The sequence below is a fragment of the Rattus norvegicus genome, chromosome 12 (genome assembly GCF_021556685.1).
Source record: "Rattus norvegicus strain SHRSP/BbbUtx chromosome 12, alternate assembly SHRSP_T2T, whole genome shotgun sequence".
NCBI lineage: Eukaryota > Metazoa > Chordata > Mammalia > Rodentia > Muridae > Rattus > Rattus norvegicus.
In genome coordinates this window covers 24222633-24240765 of record NC_141545.1, presented here as the reverse complement: position 1 = coordinate 24240765, position 18133 = coordinate 24222633, and the positions used below count along the sequence as shown (strand labels likewise).

The 18133-nt window shown below is 45.3% G+C and overlaps 1 protein-coding gene across 1 annotated transcript; it reads right to left on the bottom strand.

Annotated features, from left to right (window-relative positions):
- Positions 1 to 5227: 5227 nt before the first annotated feature.
- Positions 5228 to 17348, bottom strand: LOC148002243 (paired immunoglobulin-like type 2 receptor beta). The gene is made up of 5 exons (XM_087579487.1): positions 17147 to 17348; positions 15010 to 15145; positions 12287 to 12423; positions 7594 to 7980; positions 5228 to 5466 (listed from the first exon to the last, which is right to left on the bottom strand). Exons 1-5 carry the CDS (start codon positions 17346 to 17348, stop codon positions 5273 to 5275), a joined length of 1056 nt encoding a protein of 351 aa, XP_087435613.1. The 3' UTR covers positions 5228 to 5272.
- Positions 17349 to 18133: the final 785 nt, after the last annotated feature.

Here is an 18133-nt window from a genome sequence, read left to right as displayed (position 1 = left end):
TCCTTCTCATCCAATGACAGGCCTCATTCTATCCTGTACCTGCCTTCACTTGCATAATGACATCAACCTATATTTCACCCTTTCTGTCTACTTAAAAAAAGTCTCTCAAATATAAGCTATTATCAGTTTGTAAATTAACAGCATAAAATATACCTAACACCCAGTCCAACATGTTATCAGTTAAACAGAACACTGAGTTATCCATTCCTGCTTAAGAAAGGCTTAAAATCTATGTTATATCCTGGTGAGCTTGTATACTCTCTGATAACTATCTAATTAAATATGTATTGTCAAAGTTAAACAGCATTGGTAGGCTATGAGACTATAATCAGTCTTCAACTCCATCAGAAATCTGAGAATGACCAAATATCTATACACATAGGAAGCTTAACATGACTTCCAGAACTGAGACAGGTTGTAAAGACAAACCTCCACTAGCCCAGTCCTCTGTTAGCACATGTGAGCTCAAGTCTTCAGCCTTCTGGCCCAAAAATTAACTCACAGACTCTTGAAATGCAGAAATCTTGAAGGGTTGATAATTCTGGCTTGGCAAAGATTTTCAGTCAACTATTTTGCAAAATGTCTACTTTTTGGACAGTACTAGTCTGTAAATGAAATAGGCAGTTTCTGCCCATTGGCTGCCTAACCACAAAGTATTACCTCACCTGGAGGGAGAGATGATCAATTTCATTAAATCACTAAAGGGGAACTGTTAGGAGCAGATATTGCCCAGGGTCTTCTGGCTTTCATAGTCTCTGGTAAGAAGTCCAGTGTAATTCTGATACGTCTGGCTATATGTGACTTGACCCGTTTCCCTTACTAATTTTAATATTCTTTCTTTGGTTTTTGCATTTGGTGTTTTGACTATTATGTGATGGGAGAAATTTTTTTGGTCCAATCTATTTGGAGTGGATGTTTTGGGTTAGGAGTTATTTGGTTTTGCATTTTCTTTAACACTTATGTCAATGTTTTCTCTGGTATCTTCTCCCCCTGAGATTCTCTCCTCCATGTCCTGTATTCTGTTGGTAATGCTTGTATCTATGACTCCTGATCTCTTTCCTAGATTTTCTTTCTCGGGGTTCTTTCCCTTTGTGATTTCCTTATTGTTTCTATTTCCATTTTCAGATCCTGGATGGTTTCATTCAATTCCTTCACCTGATTGGTTCATTTTTGTGCTTCCTCTTTAAGGGCTTCTACCTGTTTTTCTGTGTTTTCCTGTATTTCATTAAGGGAGTTAGTTATTTATGTCCTTCTTAAACTCCTTTAACATTATCATGACTTGTGATTTTAAGTCAAAATAATCCTTTTCCAGTGTTGGGTTATCCAGGGCTTGCTGTGGTGGGGGAACTGGGTGCTGATGATGACAAATGACCTCGGTTTATGCTGCTTAGTTTCTTGCCTTTCCCTCTTGCCATCTGCTTATCTCTTGTTTTAGCTGGTCTTTCTGTCTCTGACAGTGGCTTGACGCTCCCATAAGTCTGCATGTAAGCACTACTGGGATACCAGCTCTCACCCAGGGGTATTTGGGCACAGAGAGCTGTGGAACAATGTCAGCTCCTGGTACACGCAGAAAATGTAAGGATTCTGTTCCAGACTGATCCTCAGTTCCTGTGTTCTGAGGGCTCCGGGTGGGTTCCTCTTGGGCCAGAAATGTGAACATAAGTGGTGTGATGTGCATGAAGCAAAGGATTGTATTCGGCTCTTGACTGAGCTTTACACACATGGCTATTTCATAGTTCTTCTTTTACACATTTTGGTTTATCCACTGAGTGTGAACATGTGGATCTGTTACATCAGATGTGTGTCTATGTGTTTATGTGTTTGCATGTGAGTTTGTGTGTCTCTGTGTAAGAATCTGTGTCTGTATAACTCTGTGGGTATACCTGGGTACTCATCTCTCTGTCTCTGTGTGTGTATCTGTGTGTGTGTGTGTGTGTGTGTGTGTGTGTGTGTGTCTGTGTGTCTGTGTCTTCCTGTGTATCTATGTATAGGTGTTTCTATAGGTGTGTCTGTGTATCTGAGTGTATCTCTGTGTGTGAATCCCTGTTTGTGTGTCTATGTTCCGTGTGTCTCTGTGTATCTGTCTTTGTGTGCCTGCATTGGTTTATGCATGTTCAGGCTAGAGGAGAGCCTAAGGTCTCATCCTCCTCATATTTTGGATCAGGCTCTCTCTCACTGACTTCAAGTTTCCCAGGGAGACTAGATTGACTGGCCAGTGAGCTGTACAGACAAGCCTGTGTGCACTTCCTCAGTCCTAGGATTACAGCTCACATAGCTCTGTTTGGTGTGGAACTTGACACATAGACCAGGCTAACTGTCCACTCACAAAGCTCTGCCTGCCTCTGTCTCTTTTGCTAAGATTACAGGTTTTGCTGGCCTCTTTATATGGACACTACAGATCAAATTTGGTTCCAGGGCCCAAGCATCAAACTCAAAAATGGGGGTAACATGGGCTATATGATACTTTCTATGTGATAGGTTCTGGGAAAGTTTCATTTGCATGAAGAGAAATTCAGTGTGCTCCCTGGACCTGTCCTTATAAACCAAGAGAAAGTTAGACCTGTAATTCATCTTTTTCTGTGCCTACCACAAAGGTGTAGGAGGTGGGGGGTGGTATAGGCTTCTTGCTCCTAAACACACAGACCTTTCCTAACTCAGCTGGTGTCAGGATAAGATTTTCAGGGTATGGACACATCTACACCTCAGCCTTGCTCTGAACTAGCTCCTTGGTTTGCTTGACTTTCTGATTCCTCATTTGCTAAAAAATATCATTAACTCCATGAGCAAAGAAAGAACAGCATAGTTGGGCTCTCAGGACCAAAGACAGATGACAGAATGACCTGGGTTCTGAAGACAGGACATTAGAACCCATCTGGCAGAAATGGGGTTATCTTGCTATCCTTGCCCAAGAATCTTTGACAGAACAGTCCTACAGCCATGCATGTTCTGATTCTGATGATCAAGAATTTGAGGTATAGGATGCTGATGTGGGTTCACCAATTACTATTTTGATATAAACTCTCCACCCTGGTGAGAGAAACTGGCACCTGGAGGTCTGTTAACTGGGGACAAACAGACAATGTCACACCAGGAAACTGTGAGCAACCCTGAGAGTCAGAGAACAATTGTCCAAAGTCAGTTTTCTCTATGTACAATTTGGGTTCCCTGGAATCACATCAGATCACTGTGCTAGGCAGCTGACTACATTTCCAACTGACACACACTATTGTTTTTCCATTAATATGGAATTCAAAATACTTCACTTCAAATAAATTTAGTGAATGACTGCAATTTATCACCTTGAGAAATTTCCCTGTTCTTAAAAGGGATCTTTCATTAGCCCTGGAACTAATCAATTAGGCTAGAATAGGTGGACAGCAAACCCATGACTCTCCATGTCTCTGGCTTGTCCAGAGCTGCGGTTACAAATTTCTGGAACATCCTCTGGTTATTATGTGTAAGCTGGGGATCAAACTCATGTCCTTCTACCCATGTGCCATGCATTTCTGTCTGAATCATCTCTCTGTCTCGCTTGCATGCCTTCCAGGATAAACTTCCCAATGGATCCTCAGCTGCCCCTTGGGATGACAGGTGCTCTCCTGTCTGGGGTTTAGTCTTTCCTCTGCTGGCCTGTAGGGGAAGAAACTGTGTCAGTGTGTCAGCCAGACTCGTTCTCAGTCCTGCCTCTCAGGTGTTCTCTGTGTTCAGAATACATGAGGGGCCCAAGACCAGAAAGAGCTCTGCTGCAGCCATCAGGGACAGGTCTGAGAATCAGTAGGTCCTGAAGGTAGTGTTCAGCTGACCTTCTCTACAACACAGCAAATCAAAGGAAAACTCTACTGGTCCACTGACCCATGTCCATCTCCTATCTCCCTTTCCCACCTTCCCCCTGCTCTGACCTCTTGACCCTTTCATGCCTTCTCTGCTCTGCAGTCATCATGTCTCGCCATGTCTGCTGCCACCCTGCAGATTCAGCCTCAGGTTATGGATCCTGTCAGACTTCTGCTGTCTCTTAGACTGCTGGTCTCCCTCCTCTAAGTTTTCTACCTAACATTTAACATTGTTAAATGGTATTTGTAAACCTTCTACCATTCATGCATATAGGTCCTTATCATTTAGTCTTCTAGGTCCCACGGCTTTAAATCCGCTATGACCTGAGTTCGCACTTGAGTCTTGTGTTGTGTGTAGAAGGTATTTGGAACCTAGTGACCTATGGTGCTATGCAACTGTAGAAAACTTTGAACCACTCTGCATTATCCAGGGGCTGGGATTATTGTGTCCCCCTCTGAGTGCCCATTTTTATTTCTTAGAGTAACCATGAATGTTTGAAAACAAATCATTTATTTTTACAGAAATGCAATTGGATTTCAAACAGGAACTTCATTGTATTTTTAGCTGTGTACATGTGTTTGTGTGCATGTGTGTTGTCAGGACTTAATGTATAAAATTTGCTATTCCGCAAATATCGTTACATTTAAAGTATTTCTCCAGTGTTTTTTAAAATATACTTTAAGAGACACATGTGCATATTTGCATATGTGCAGACACAAGTGAAAGGTAGAGGAAAACCTTGGCATTATCCTTTGGTGGATGTTCTCTCTGGATTTTGAGACAGGACAGTTATAGTTCTCACCCACGAGGTAAGGCTTACAGCACAGTGAGCCCCAGGAATCATACTGTCTGTGCCTGTCCAAGTATCTGACAACTCTTTATGTGGTTTATGGGATACTCATGTCCCTGTTTGTGGGGCAATCACTTCAACTGAGACACTTCAATAGGTGTTTCATATTTTTGCTCATAAGGATTAGATTTCTAGAGTCCAACTCTTGCTGGTTGTAGTGATAGGTTCTCCTTATAGATTTCTTTCTGTTTATGGGTCTATTACTTTCCATTTTAGTCACACAAGCCAAACAAAAAGAGGTGTTCCTTTTTATAGCTATCACTGCCTTAACATGTTGTCTGCAAATGCTGGTCTACCCTCAGACCTTCTTTAGCAGCCACAGCTCTTTCCAGATGAGCAGTCACCCCTGAGGCTCCTGAGTTCCTCCTTGAATTCCTTAAGAGCAGGCTCTGTGTTCATCTGCATTTGTTCCTCTAATTTCCAGGCAGTCAGGAAGGACAACAGGCTTCATGGATGCAGTCCTTGTCCACTTCAGGCACATTTCACTTATTTTGTTCTCTTTACTGTTCCCTGCACAAGTCTGCCATTCTCCATCTCCCACTGCTGAGAACACTCCTACTGGAAGTTCAGATGAGGCCTGTCATGGACTACTTACCTTTGCTTCCTCAACACAAAGATGATCCATCCACAGATGGGGAAGGTGACCACAACTTTGGCCATGACCATCAGATCTATGGCTACCAGATTCAGCAGTGAATGATTCATCTGACCTCCTGTGTCCTCCAGACTAGTTGTGAAGACTGCAGAAGAGATGATGGAGGGGATCCTCATGGTGGTGCTGAGTGCTGTTGAGAGATGAGAAGTGAGCAGACCTCCCCTGAATGAGGAAGGATGGGTGACTTTCACATCTTGTCTGCTCTGTAGGATGTGAAATGGGAAACAGCTGTCAGATGTTGACACAGAACAGGAAACAGAACCTTAAGACTGAGACTCTAGGAGAGCAAGCTCAAATTCACAGTTCCCAACTGTCCTGGCTGTGTGTCCACAGATTTTTATTGGGTCACAAATAACTAAGCCAGAGAAATACAGTGAATTTTGACATAAACTTAAGTAAGTAACTGACATGAATTGTCCACATTCTACTTGAATCTTAGAACCTGAGTTTGATCTTGAATATCCATATGAAGAACCACCTAAACCTTTAATTCCAGCCCAAGAGGCAGAAGCAGGCAGAACTCTGTGAGCTGACAGCCGGCCTGTCTAGTTCCACACCAAACAGAGCAGAGTAAGCTGTAGTCCTTGCACTTTGAGGGTGGAATCAGGATTGTCCCTCTGGCTCACTGGCCAGCCAACCTAGAGTCCTTGGGAAATTTCAAGCCAATGAGAGAACCTGGTCCAAAATTAAACAGATGAGACCTTAGAATCTCCTCTAGCCTCCACGTATAGATGAACAAATGTGCACACAGACGGGCACACAGACGGGCACACAGACGGGCACACACACACACACACACACACACACACACACAGCTTAATAGACCCAGATGTTCACACATACTATATACAAAGTGTGTATAATAGAAACTATATCATTTAAGCTGGACAAAACAGCTCAGTGCAGGGCAGAGGTCATTTCTTTACTCTACAAACATCATAGACCAGCAGTTCTCAACCAGTAGGTAATTATCTCACCAGGGTCCAAAACAGGTATCTGGCATATCAGATATTTATACTATAACTCATAACAGTAGTAAAGTAAAATTATAAAGTAGCACATGATAGTGGTTTTTTTTTTTTTTTTTGGTGTTACAACATGAGGAACTGTGTTAAAGTATCGCAGCATTAGAAAGGCTGACTCAGGAAACAGCTATATTCTCTCTGTCCCATAAACCCTAAAAACTGTGGTTTGAGTTTGCATTAGGTCAATGTCAGCTGTAGCCTGCACAAATAATGAAGCTACAGGTATCCCTCTTGTAGGTGGACTGATGTGTGATCATAAGCTAATGTCATCACTTATGAGGCAGATTCAAAACAGATTTCTCTGAGTTCCAGGCCAGCCTGGTTTACATACTGAGTATAAGGACAGTCAAGATAAATGCTAAGACCCTGCCTTACAAAAACATAAGCACACAAACAAACAACAATGATAACAAGAGCCCCTGAGTAAGGTCCTGATAAACACTGACAGCTGAGAGCATCCCTAGCTGCTGTAGGGCCATGTGTAGGACCACACAGTGACTAGGCTGGGCCTCAGGGTTCCATGGGGGAGAATGCAGTTACATCTGCTTACAAAGACCACAGGGATCAAAAGACAAAACATCCAAATCATGTAAATGGGGACATTATATTTGAAGAGCCAGTTGTCTTTTGTGAGAGAGAGGAGGGGAAAGGAGGGGAACCGGAAGTTGGAAAACCAAAAGGAGACAGGACAGTAGATAAGGAGAAATGACAAATGTGTCCTGGGGAACAGGGAGGGATAATGAGGGACTGTGAAGACAGGTGCAGTTACACTTAGACCAGAAGATACCAAAATGATCCAGTGGTACCCACTATATGTTCTGGGTTTAGGTTGAACTATGTGGAGATGCTGCATACAGGGACCAATTGGAGCCCTGCCACAGGACCAAGAGTGTTAGCCATATTCTGGACACTTTCATGCAACTTGAGGTCATAAGGAAGGGTGTACTTGGGGAGGACAGCAGTTCCACTGGGAGGAAAGGTTAGAGATAAGGGGGAGGGCACATGCTGAAGCCTAGGGAGTAGGTGTGGTTCTGTCTGAGCAGAGAATAACAGACAAGAGCAGAGGAGTCAGCAAAACTTGTCACAATTATACAGAAAAGATGCTGCTGGAAGAGGTGTTAGCAGGGCCAAGGGAAAGGGATGTAAAACAAAGCTCAAAGCTGTGGAGACTGAGGTGACATCTAGGAGAAAAGCAAGCTGTGGCTGTCAAAGCCTGAGCCCTGGTGGCTCACCATGGACGATGGAGAGTTGGGTCCCAGGAATCCACTGCCATCTCTTCCTATCTTCTGTGGTGCTCAGGCAGATGTTACAGAAGTATGTGGCCTGGTCATTGTCCTTCAAGTTAAGGATTCTGAGGAGTCCAGATATCTGACTCTGTGTCCAGTTCAGGATGAGCCCATCCTTGAAGTGCTCATGAATGAAAGGTAGAGTGGAGTTGTAGATGAATTTCCCATGGTAGTCTTTCCATCTCCAGGCTATGCTCATCTGTGAATACTTGGCCAACTCCCAGCAGAAGCAGAAGGAAAAAGGGATCTCAATGGAGCCACCCTGCACTCCAGAGAAGAGAGCTGGTTGGTTAATTCCATTGGCATTTTTTCTTCTGTATCCTGCTGAGTTCCCTGTGAAAGACAGGGTGAAGGACAAGGCCTGTGAACGCTTGCTGCCTTTGCCTTCTCCCTCTGGCACAGTTTCCAACTCCCTGGGCTTCTTGGACAGGGACTCTAAAGCTACTCCACTTTCTAAAGGAGTCTTTCTACCTCCCCTCCACCTTCATAATAGACACACACACACACACACACACACACACACACACGAGAGAGAGAGACAGACAGACAGAGACAGAGATAGAGAGACATGGACAGATAGTCAGAGAGAGAGGTAGACAGACAGAGACACACACAGAGAGAAAGAGAGACCCAGTCACAGAGACACAAAGAGAAAACAAGGCACTGTTGACAGCTGACCAGATTCCACGACCATCCCCAGTCTTCATCCTGAGCAAAAATGGACTCCCTCAGACCAGGCTCAGTGACTCTTCAGACTCCAGTTCTTGACAAGACACCAGGGTTCAGACTCTGATGTTATGGGCAAGTTGGTTATTCCATAATAGACAGCGGTCAGAGAGGAAAGGCTCAAGCCTTCCTATTTCTCTCTGATGCCTCCCTTTGCAGAAACATCACTTAGATAACACATACTGCAGGCTCTGTCAGCCCTCACGTAGTAGTTAATGTCCTGGATGAAAACTATCCCTCTCTTCCTTGTTCATGTAACACCACCTACCCACATACTTCCTGCTATCTCTTCCATAGTGACAACACCCAGAGCCCAGATGGAACCCCAAAATACCTCACCCAGACTGGGACCTATGGAAAGTGAAAGAGATGATAGAGAGGGTGGTGGAAGGATGGTGGCAGGTGATTGTGGGGCAGTGGATTGTGCCACCACAAAGATAATGTGGTAAGGTTGAAAGGATTAAGCAACCCAGGCAATTATCATAATTGAAAATGGTGTTTAAATCTACTCCCAACCAGATTGCTTGAGGGATGATGAAAGGAACCCTGGTTCCTGTTGAGGAGACTTGAGGCCCCAGGGACACTGAAAGGAATGGTAGGAGCTTCGCCTGACTCCCAGGACACTAGGACGGTCACTAGCTACAGTCCTCCATATATTTGTGGTTATCAATCACATAAGAGCAATGCCCCAAGCCTTCCACAGGTATAGGGCATGACAACAGGTCGCATAGGCTCAAGACAGATCTCCATTATAAGGAGGAACCTAAAGGCCTAGCAGCTTAGCAAATGAACCTTTCCTTACCAGACACTTTTCCCTGAAAAAGGTAATTAATCACAGGCCCACCTTGAGAAGTGGGGTAGAGTTTTACTCATCCACTTTCTGCCATGACAATAAATGTCTTACAACCGTGGACCATCTCTTTTCATTGGGATACACCATGGAGAGCTGTAGAGAAACCCCTTTGCCTACAGAACCATCATCTAATCTCCCATAGAAGGCCTCTCTGCACTCACAGGCATCTCTACCAGGAAGACAAACCAAGCCCATCAACCTCTAGCCAAGAACTCTACCTGCTGGACCAGCCAGCCACAGCTCTCCCTTTTCACCCTCAGCCATGGGCTAGATCCATCCTGTGGACCCCCGTTGTGTTGTCTAGTCTTCCGTGGCATTACAGCAGTGCTTGGATGCACAAGACCCTCAGAACACAAAGGCTCTGACCTCTTTGGAGGCCCAGGGACTCCCGAGCCAGCTGCAGATGTGTCCTGCTTCAGACCATGCTTCCCAACACCTACAGTGCTGTACCTCGGTTTACCACAGACAACCAGGTGGTAGCCTATGGTAAGCATGGTCAACTTCCGCCATCCTACTTCCCAGAGCAGCCCAATCCCTGTCGTGGAGCAGACATGTAACCACATTAATCCTACAATGGCTGTACTGAAACACATGACCATGAGACCCCATTGAGAGGACTATGACAATCTGTCTCAAAGAAGCAACACACAAAGCCCATCACCATGCAAATGAGGCATCCCTAACATCTCAAACCAAGCCAGTAGAAAGCATCTGCCTTTAGACTCCACACTATCCCAATGTATTTATAAGATTGTATCCATAGGGAATAAAGAACATAAGTTATTTCACCAAAGCCCTCTGAGGCTGCCTGTTTTACTGAACTGTAACACCCAAAGGGAAGAGCATTCTCTCCTGAAGCTTTTGTCACAGGAAGCTGCTCCAGCCTACTGCACCACTTCCTGTTCTCATACCCAAGTTCCTCTAGTACTTTTTCTTACTGTTTGTCTCAGGACAGAGAACATACATTATAAACAAATTTAGCCAGGGCAGAAGTCAACATCTGCTCCCACCTTGGACCATACAGTTCCGTTGTAGCAGATCAGAGATCCTGTCTCCATACGTGTATTCAATTAAGGATAAGCACCTATGTGATGTTGAGAATGGTGGCCCTGTCTGAATCATTGCTTTGGGACTATCTGTGGTTTTTCACTATTGAACAATGGAAATGGACCTGTGAAGTCACATGACCATTTGAGCAACTGCATTTAGGTCGCTTTTCTGTGTGCTGCTGCCTGTGGTATTGAGATGCAAATGGACGACCATCATGGCATCTTTCTGTATGAACACATCAGGATGCTCAGAGAAAACACCAACCCAGCTCCAAAGGTTAGCATGCTCATGAGTGCTGCTGAGTTCAACCTCAAGAGGCTTGGGTGACAACTACTGCAGACACAATGAAAAATATTCCAGGACCCTTCACTTTAGCCATAAGAAGCCTTGATGGTCTCTTTATGACTCTAGATATCTCCATTTAGTCTCATGGGATTGGAGATAAGTTTCCAAATACCTCAGCAAAGGACCATACATGATATTCATTTGAGGCTTGTAATTGGTGGACTGGAGTTGCATGGGTACCACACTACAGCTATGACACACTGTGGTTGAAGGAACTCTATCAAGCATGTGTCAGAATGGAAAGTTTCTGTGTTCTGTTAGGAGCTGATCTGCTGACTGTCAAATGTTAAGACAGACTGGACATGGGGAAAAAGAACTGTCCTATGAGAGAACCCAGAGTCCAGAATATCAATATGGTATGAAATAAGAAAATTAGTGTATATACTTGAACCTGTGAGGAAAGGAAACCCAACATGGAACTTAAGCAAGCCATGGTCTGTCACTGGATGTGAAGCATGGAGAGAAGGGTTGGGGTTCTGGATGATATGGCAGTGTCATGGAGAAAGAGAGAGGGGAATCCTAATTCTCAGGATGTGGTTCTCAATAATGACCATGGTCCTTGCCCCTCTCCCACTGACTTGTATCCCAGACGCAGTCTGCCACTCTCTTAGAGGTCTCATACGGGAAAGAGTCAAGAGAAATTCTGAGAAGGATTGCTTGGAGTGAGACTTTTATTTGTTGGCCTGGTTCTTCCTCTGACCTCAAGGTATCCAGGCAAGTTAAGCTCAGGGTTGGAATGATAGGGACAAATCTTATCGAGGTTGGTGGGGTCACTGGATCTCAGGAATCACACCCAGGTCACTGTGCCAGGTGCAGGCTCCATTTCCACTGAGCTCCATATCTCACTGGCATAAGCTGTTTTGTTGTTCATTAATATAGCATTTTAAAATACTTCATTTAACATGAACTTAAGTAATATTATGACCATGATTGATCATCTTGAGAAATCCACATAGTTTTTTATACCATGGCTCTCATGGGTTTGAACCTCACCAATTAGGCTAGACTAACTACATGGTCAGCCCCATGACTCTCCCTGTCTCTTGCTCATACAGGGCTGGGATACAATTCCTGTCATATCCCTGACTTATAGTGTGGCTGCTCTAGGTCAACATCAGGCCCTGTTACCCATGTACACCTCTCTAGCTGAATCATCTCTCTTGCTCCCTTGCACACCTCTCATAATAAACTTCCCCAGAGGGTCCTCAACCTACCTTTTTGGATGACAGGTGCTCATCTGACAGGTATTTAGGCTGTGATTTGGCCAAGCTTGTCCTTACATTTGTTATGTAATCACGGATGATCTGGAACGACTACAGATTTTCCTGTCTGTGCCTCCCATCAGTGGTGAGTACAGGTGTGCATCATCCTGCTCCTTTGTCTCACAGTGAACAAAGAACATCATTTGTCTATGACAGGCAAGAACGTATTCTACCAGATGAACATCTTTGGCTCAGTGAGGTAAGAATATCCTCCTGGCCATGAGCACTCACCCCCAAATTTCATCTACCTTACCCTGCCTGTCTGAAGTCTGTGGGCAGAAGGTCACCTGGTTACTAACCCACCCAAGGAGGGCCTGGACATGACAGGACTGTCATAAGTCAGCTGCTGGACACCAGGATTTTAATACAGCAGCCTCTGGTGTGGTCTAAGGATGCCAACTACATCCTGTGCTCAGCTGCACTGCTGCCACCTGCTGGCACCTTAATCCCAAGTCCTGATCTCTTCTTGGAACAAGAAGTCTGTGGTTTTGGTGTGCACACAGAACTTTTGCATATCGCAGGATCATGGGGAGCGTCAGCCTGCAGGGTTGGAATATGAGTGATGCTGAGGGAGTAGCCCATGTGTCCCTACCTACCCTACACTCCTCAGAGTGAATAAGTAAGTGTTATTTAAAAAATTATAACCCATGTTGGACATGGGCATACATTCTTCAAGCCTAGCATTTGGGAGGAGGAAGGCAGAGGCACATGGATCTCATTGAGTTTGAAGCTTGCCTGATCTTATATCCAGTTTTTAGACAGCAGAGTCTGCATAGTAAAATTTGTATCAAAGAATAAACAAACAAAAAAGCCCAACAACATAAACCAAGGAATCCCAGCCAAACCTAAAATAGCCTATGTATCAAACTGAATACCAACTGAATCAAAAACAGAAACACAAAGTTGATGGTGAACTTGGATGGTGTTGCTAATTATCATACCTGAGGTTCTCCTCTGCACTTCCATACATGGGCCCAAACTGACTTACACACACCTGCACCAGATCTCAGACACATATCATCTAAGGAACCTTTCATAGCTGGTCTGCTGCCACATATTAACCCAGTATTCATCCTGACTAACAAGGCCTTCCTAAGACTAGGTTCTCTGACTCTTGAGAATCCAGTTCCTGACAGTGTTTACAGCATTCAGACTCTCTTGTTTTATACCCAAATAACTTATCCCATGACAGCAGACAGAGAAAACCGGCTCAACACTTCCTGTTTCTCTATGCATGATCCAATTCCAGAGACATCCCTCAGATAACACATACTGCAGGCTCTGTGGGCCCAGCAGATACGCTCATAGATGAAAACTGCCCCTCTCTTCTCCATTCTTTTCACCGTTTCCTACACACACTCATTGATCTCTCTTGCCTAGTGACAACTCAGATACCCAGAGTGTGTTCGCAAAGTAACCCCCACCCCCAGACTGGTGTCTGAAGAGTGTGGAGAAGCTAGAGAGGGTGGTGGAAGGATGGCAGCTGGTGGTGTAGACAGGATGCTCAGGCTGCAGCTGAAGCTTTACGTTAGCACAGTTGCCTGCTGCCATCTGACCTAATGTTTCTTCCCTAGGATGACATCATCAACTTCATCTGCCTCATAGGCTGCCCAGCCTCAGCATGAGCTCCTGCCTGCACTCTTGCCCAGGGGTGTCCCCAAGAAGATATTCTATACTGTGTCCTAAAGGTCCAGTGAGTGCTACTGAGGAAGCAGCTCAGTCCCCTCCAACTTTTGCTGTTAGCCAAGGACAGAGACATTTATAGGTGTGACATTAAGTTGTGGTCACAGAAACAGAGAAGCCCTCACCCTTCATCCTCAGAGTCATTATATTTAGCTTAAAACAAACCAAAACTAAGACAAATAAAACAAAAAAACGTTTTAATAGCCTGGCATGGTGGTACATTTTGTAGGATGTAGCAGAAGGGATATTTCTAACTTTGAAGCCAACCTTGGTCTACAAAGCAAGTTTCAGGATAATCAGACCTATATAATAAAGAAAACCCCGTCTTCAAAAACAAAAATACAAAACAAATCAAACAACAAGTACACAACTAAAGTATTGTTAGTCACTGAATCCTCTCTTTGGCTTCCTTGTATGCCTGTCACAATCAACTTCCCAACAGCCTTTCAGCCGCCCCCATGGGATGGCAGGTGCTCATCTGGCTGGGGATTAGGCTTTACTCTGCTAACCTGTAGGAGAAGAAACTGTGTCAGTGTGTCAGCCACTCTGTTTTGTGTTGTAAGGGGTTAAAGTATAAATATTTCCATTTTGAGAAACTGAGAAATATCTTTACATTTTTAATATTTCCCTACTTTTTTTACAATTCAGTTTTAGGCAGTATATGTATGTATGTGTATATTAGCATATGTGCAAACACATGTGGATGAGAGAAGACAACGTTAATATCCTCCTGCAGGATGTGTCCCCCTTGCTTTTGAGACAGATCTGTCCTTGGCTTGGGGCACACACAGTCAAGTTTAGCAGCATATTAAGCACCAGAAATCCTAATGTCTCTGCCTGTTCAAGTATCTGCCAACATGGCCAACTTTTTACATAGGTCCTGGGATTTGAACTCATGTTTGTGTGGCAAGCAATTTACCCACTGAGCCATCTCCTTGACTGTTCTGTAATTTCTCTCTGCAGTGTTTTGGTTTTAGTATACAAATCTGTCTCCTTTTTTGGTGTAGTTTTTCTACACATTGTCTTTCCATCTGTGTGCCTATTACAGGCCTGCTCTTAATTTCCACTTTGATCACATCTGCTCAACTCAGAGAGGTGTCTATTTTCATTAGCTTTTACTTCCTGTGAGATGTTGACTGAACATGCTGTTCTACCCTCAGATCTTCTTTAACAGCCACAGCTTTTTCCAAGTGAGCAGTCAGCCCCTAAGGCTCCTGTGTGCCTGCTTGAATTCTTAAGAGAATGTTCTGTGTTGTTCCTCTAAGTTCCAGCTGGTCTGGAAGGACAGCAAGCTACAGGGGTGAGTCCTTGTGGAGTTCAGGCACCTTTCTCTCCTTCTGCTCTCTTTACTGTTTCCTGCACAAGCCTGCCCTTCTTCATCTCCCAGTGCTGAGAACACTCCCAGTGGGGAAGCTCAGGTGAGGCCTGCCCTAGAACACTTACCTTTGCTTCCACCACAGGCAGATCATCCATCTGTAAACCAGGGTTGTGAGCACAGCTGTGGCCATGACCATCATTGCCATGGCTCCCAGGTTCAGCAGTGAAGGAATCCTCTGGCCCCCTGTGTCCTCCAGACCAGCTGTGGAGATTGAAGAAGATTCTGAATCTATCTCTGCCTCAAATATCACCTGTGCAATTATAATTTCATCAGGGATCTTGGTCAGGTACTGCCTCCGATCCAATTGGGTATGTTTGTCTGCATGTATTCTCACCTGCCCCCAAACTCACCGGTGTTCCTCAGGAAGTAAATTATTAGTAAAGATCATATGTTAAGACAGAGTAGGGATGAAAAATCTTAAATAGCTTTGACAGGTTTTATAAATAGAGAAAAGGAAAAAGGAAGCCATGCCATGTGCAAGACCATGACTGGGCAGATTTAAGCCTGTGACACTGAGCACAGCAAGGTTTGGGAATGGCTAACCTGCAGAGAAATGGAGAAGCATGAGTGAGTGAGTGAGTGCATGCACCTGAAAGCCCTGGACACTATCCCACCCCATGGTGGGGGTATGGAGGAGGGAGATCCCTAAGTAGCATCCTGTATCCTAGTAACAAGTGTGCTGGTGGTGTGAGTAGGCTGGAAAAGAGTGTGAAAGCTCTGGTGGGGTGAGCACAAGAGCAAAGTCCCAGACAGAAAGAAGAACTCGCATGCACTCTGATCTTAACAAGCAGAATCCCTGGCAGGATGCAAGGGATGGGGCCAGACCTGTTTTCCTTGGGGCAGTGAACCAGAAGCTGCAGCAGTACAGCAGCAGTGATGAAGGGAGGAGGGGAGGCCTATGCTATGGGTTGCTAGCAAGAGATGCTAGTTTGTTGGCCAAATAGAGATATTGTTTTCTGCTTAGTGTAAATTAGATCAAAACATCCCAGGAAATAGGGACAGGCGGCAAAGACCGATAGACCCGTGGGTGAGACTATGGATTACTATTTGCCCCTACTAGTGCTGGGGCTATACTCAGTGCTCCTGAGCCAGAGAGCAGTCTCAAAAAAAGGGAGGAAAAATCTCACCTAAGGGAAAAGGTCCTAGAATGAGGATCAGTGAAAGGATCCATCTTCAGGGGCAGGACAGGGGTAGCTCCAAGCTCAAGAATGCTCCCCTGAGACCATATGTACATCATGGAAAGTCAAGCTCTGAGGTAAAGAAAGTGCACAGAGGTCCAGTAGCACCAGCACATGCTTGAATAAGGTGCTCTCCTTAGTGGGCAGCTGCATGCAGGGCATCACAGCATTTGGGAGGCCTGTTGGACTGACCAGCCAGTACCTGGGATGCAGGTTACCTCAGCGGGATGCCACGGGAAACAAAACACAGAGAGGGCTTAGACCAAAGGTACATGAATGCTTGAGCATAAAGGACTTTTTTTTCTTCCATTTACCAGACTGCTAGCAGTATGTATGAAAATCCTGTAAATTGAAGAGTAAATGAACCATTGTACTGAGTCCAGACATTATTGCGAGGGTGTATCAGTTTGATGTCCTCAGGTGAGGCATTAGTTTTAGAGTTTTGACATTCTCCAGGAAACATAATCTGGAGGTACATTCGAAGACATCAAATTTGCTCATTGGGGAAGTTATAAAGTAATCCGTACCCTGTCTCAGAGGAAATAACTCCATATCAGCAGCACTCTGCCAGGCCAGGTGTCTGAGTCATCACATAGACTCCTGGAGGTCATACACGATGGGTCCTGGACCCACCAGAAAGCGTTTCTACCCAGGCCTGGGATTTTGCAGTCAGCTGTGAGAGCCCAGGAGGGAAGGGAGCGAGGAACTGCTTTCTAGGGAATCTCTACCCAATGATTGAAGTCCTATCTCATATGTTAGCTAGGGGTTCCCTTTATCCCATAAAGGCTAGCCAGGCCCTAAATGGGAAATCTGGGATCCTCCTTGCCAACTGGAATAGACCTACCAATCTGCTAGTGTTTGTGTGAGAATTGTAGCTGCAGTCTGGTGGCAGGAGAAGAGGGACCATGTAGTTGATGAGGGCCTAAGTGACCTACATGGCAAGAGCTGGCACCACATGGTGAACCATGGAGAGCAATGGCCCACACAGAAGTCTGCATGAGTGTCAGCTGCAGCAGCAACTCACGTGGTGAAGTTCTGAGTCCCACAGAAGCCAGCAGGTGGTGGTGATGGTGGTGGTCAGATGGTGTAGATGGTGTAGTGGAGGCAGAAGCTGCTATTGAACTCAGGTGGTGTGCGCAGAAGTGGCCAATCCAAAGGCAGAAAGTGCGGCAGTGATCAGGTGGTGCAGGGAGGCAGCAGCATGTGTCTCCATCCCTCCTCGCCATGGCCCATCTTGATCGCAAGGCCCAAGCCAAGCGACTGAGACTGCACCCGGGGCCCAGGGCAGGCTGAGGACCAGAGGGAGCTTCAGTGGGAGCACGCAACTCCATCCCTCCCCAGCACAGCCCCACAGCTCCACGCAAGCCCCCAAGGTCCCAGAGCAGGCTTCGTCTAGCATGAAGTAGCTGGGTGGCAGGGTGCTGAGGCCAGGTAGTCATGGGGAGATCAAATACTGTGTACGGGTCACCAATGTTGTGGTGTAAATCTTGGCTCATGTCCAGACAGAACACACCAAACCAACATGGTTCCACGTGAAAACGTTTAATGAGAGAAAAAGAATAGAAGAGGATAGGAATAAAGGCCAGCCATGAAGGGGAGATGGGGAGAGAAGGAACCAAGGGGAATAGGGGAATAGCAGGAGAGCAAAGAGAAGAGCAAAGAGCAAGAGAGTGAGGAGAGGCAAAGCAGCCCCTTATATAGTGTCAGGCACAGTTGGCTGTTACCAGGTAACAGTGGGGGTAGAGCTTAGACAGAATACCAACAGTGGAGACTTGAGAGGTGAGGAGCAGACTCTGGTGGCCTCAGGAATGGTTCTATAAGAGGGTCATCCTACCCATCCCATGAAGAGGTACCCACCTTGCTGAGGGGCAGGAGGACATGATTGCACCAGAGGAAGTGGCATCATTCTCCCTGAGTGGCATGTGCAGAGGCATTTTCCCATTTCCTTAGGTTTCCTGGCATTGTTGCCTTGTCCATGCTTCCCTGCAGCTAGCTATGCAGCCTGCCCTCT

Bases quoted from the DNA above. Each gene is read 5' to 3' on its own strand.
- LOC148002243 (XM_087579487.1), bottom strand. From the start codon at position 17,348: ATGGCGAGGAGGGATGGAGACACATGCTGCTGCCTCCCTGCACCACCT. The intron at 7,981-12,286 runs GTAGTTGGCATC...TGTCTTTCACAG, and splicing joins AGTGCAGCTGAGCACAGGAT to GGAACTCAGCAGGATACAGA. The intron at 5,467-7,593 runs GTGAGCCACCAG...ATCTCTCAACAG, and splicing joins CCAACTCTCCATCGTCCATG to CACTCAGCACCACCATGAGG.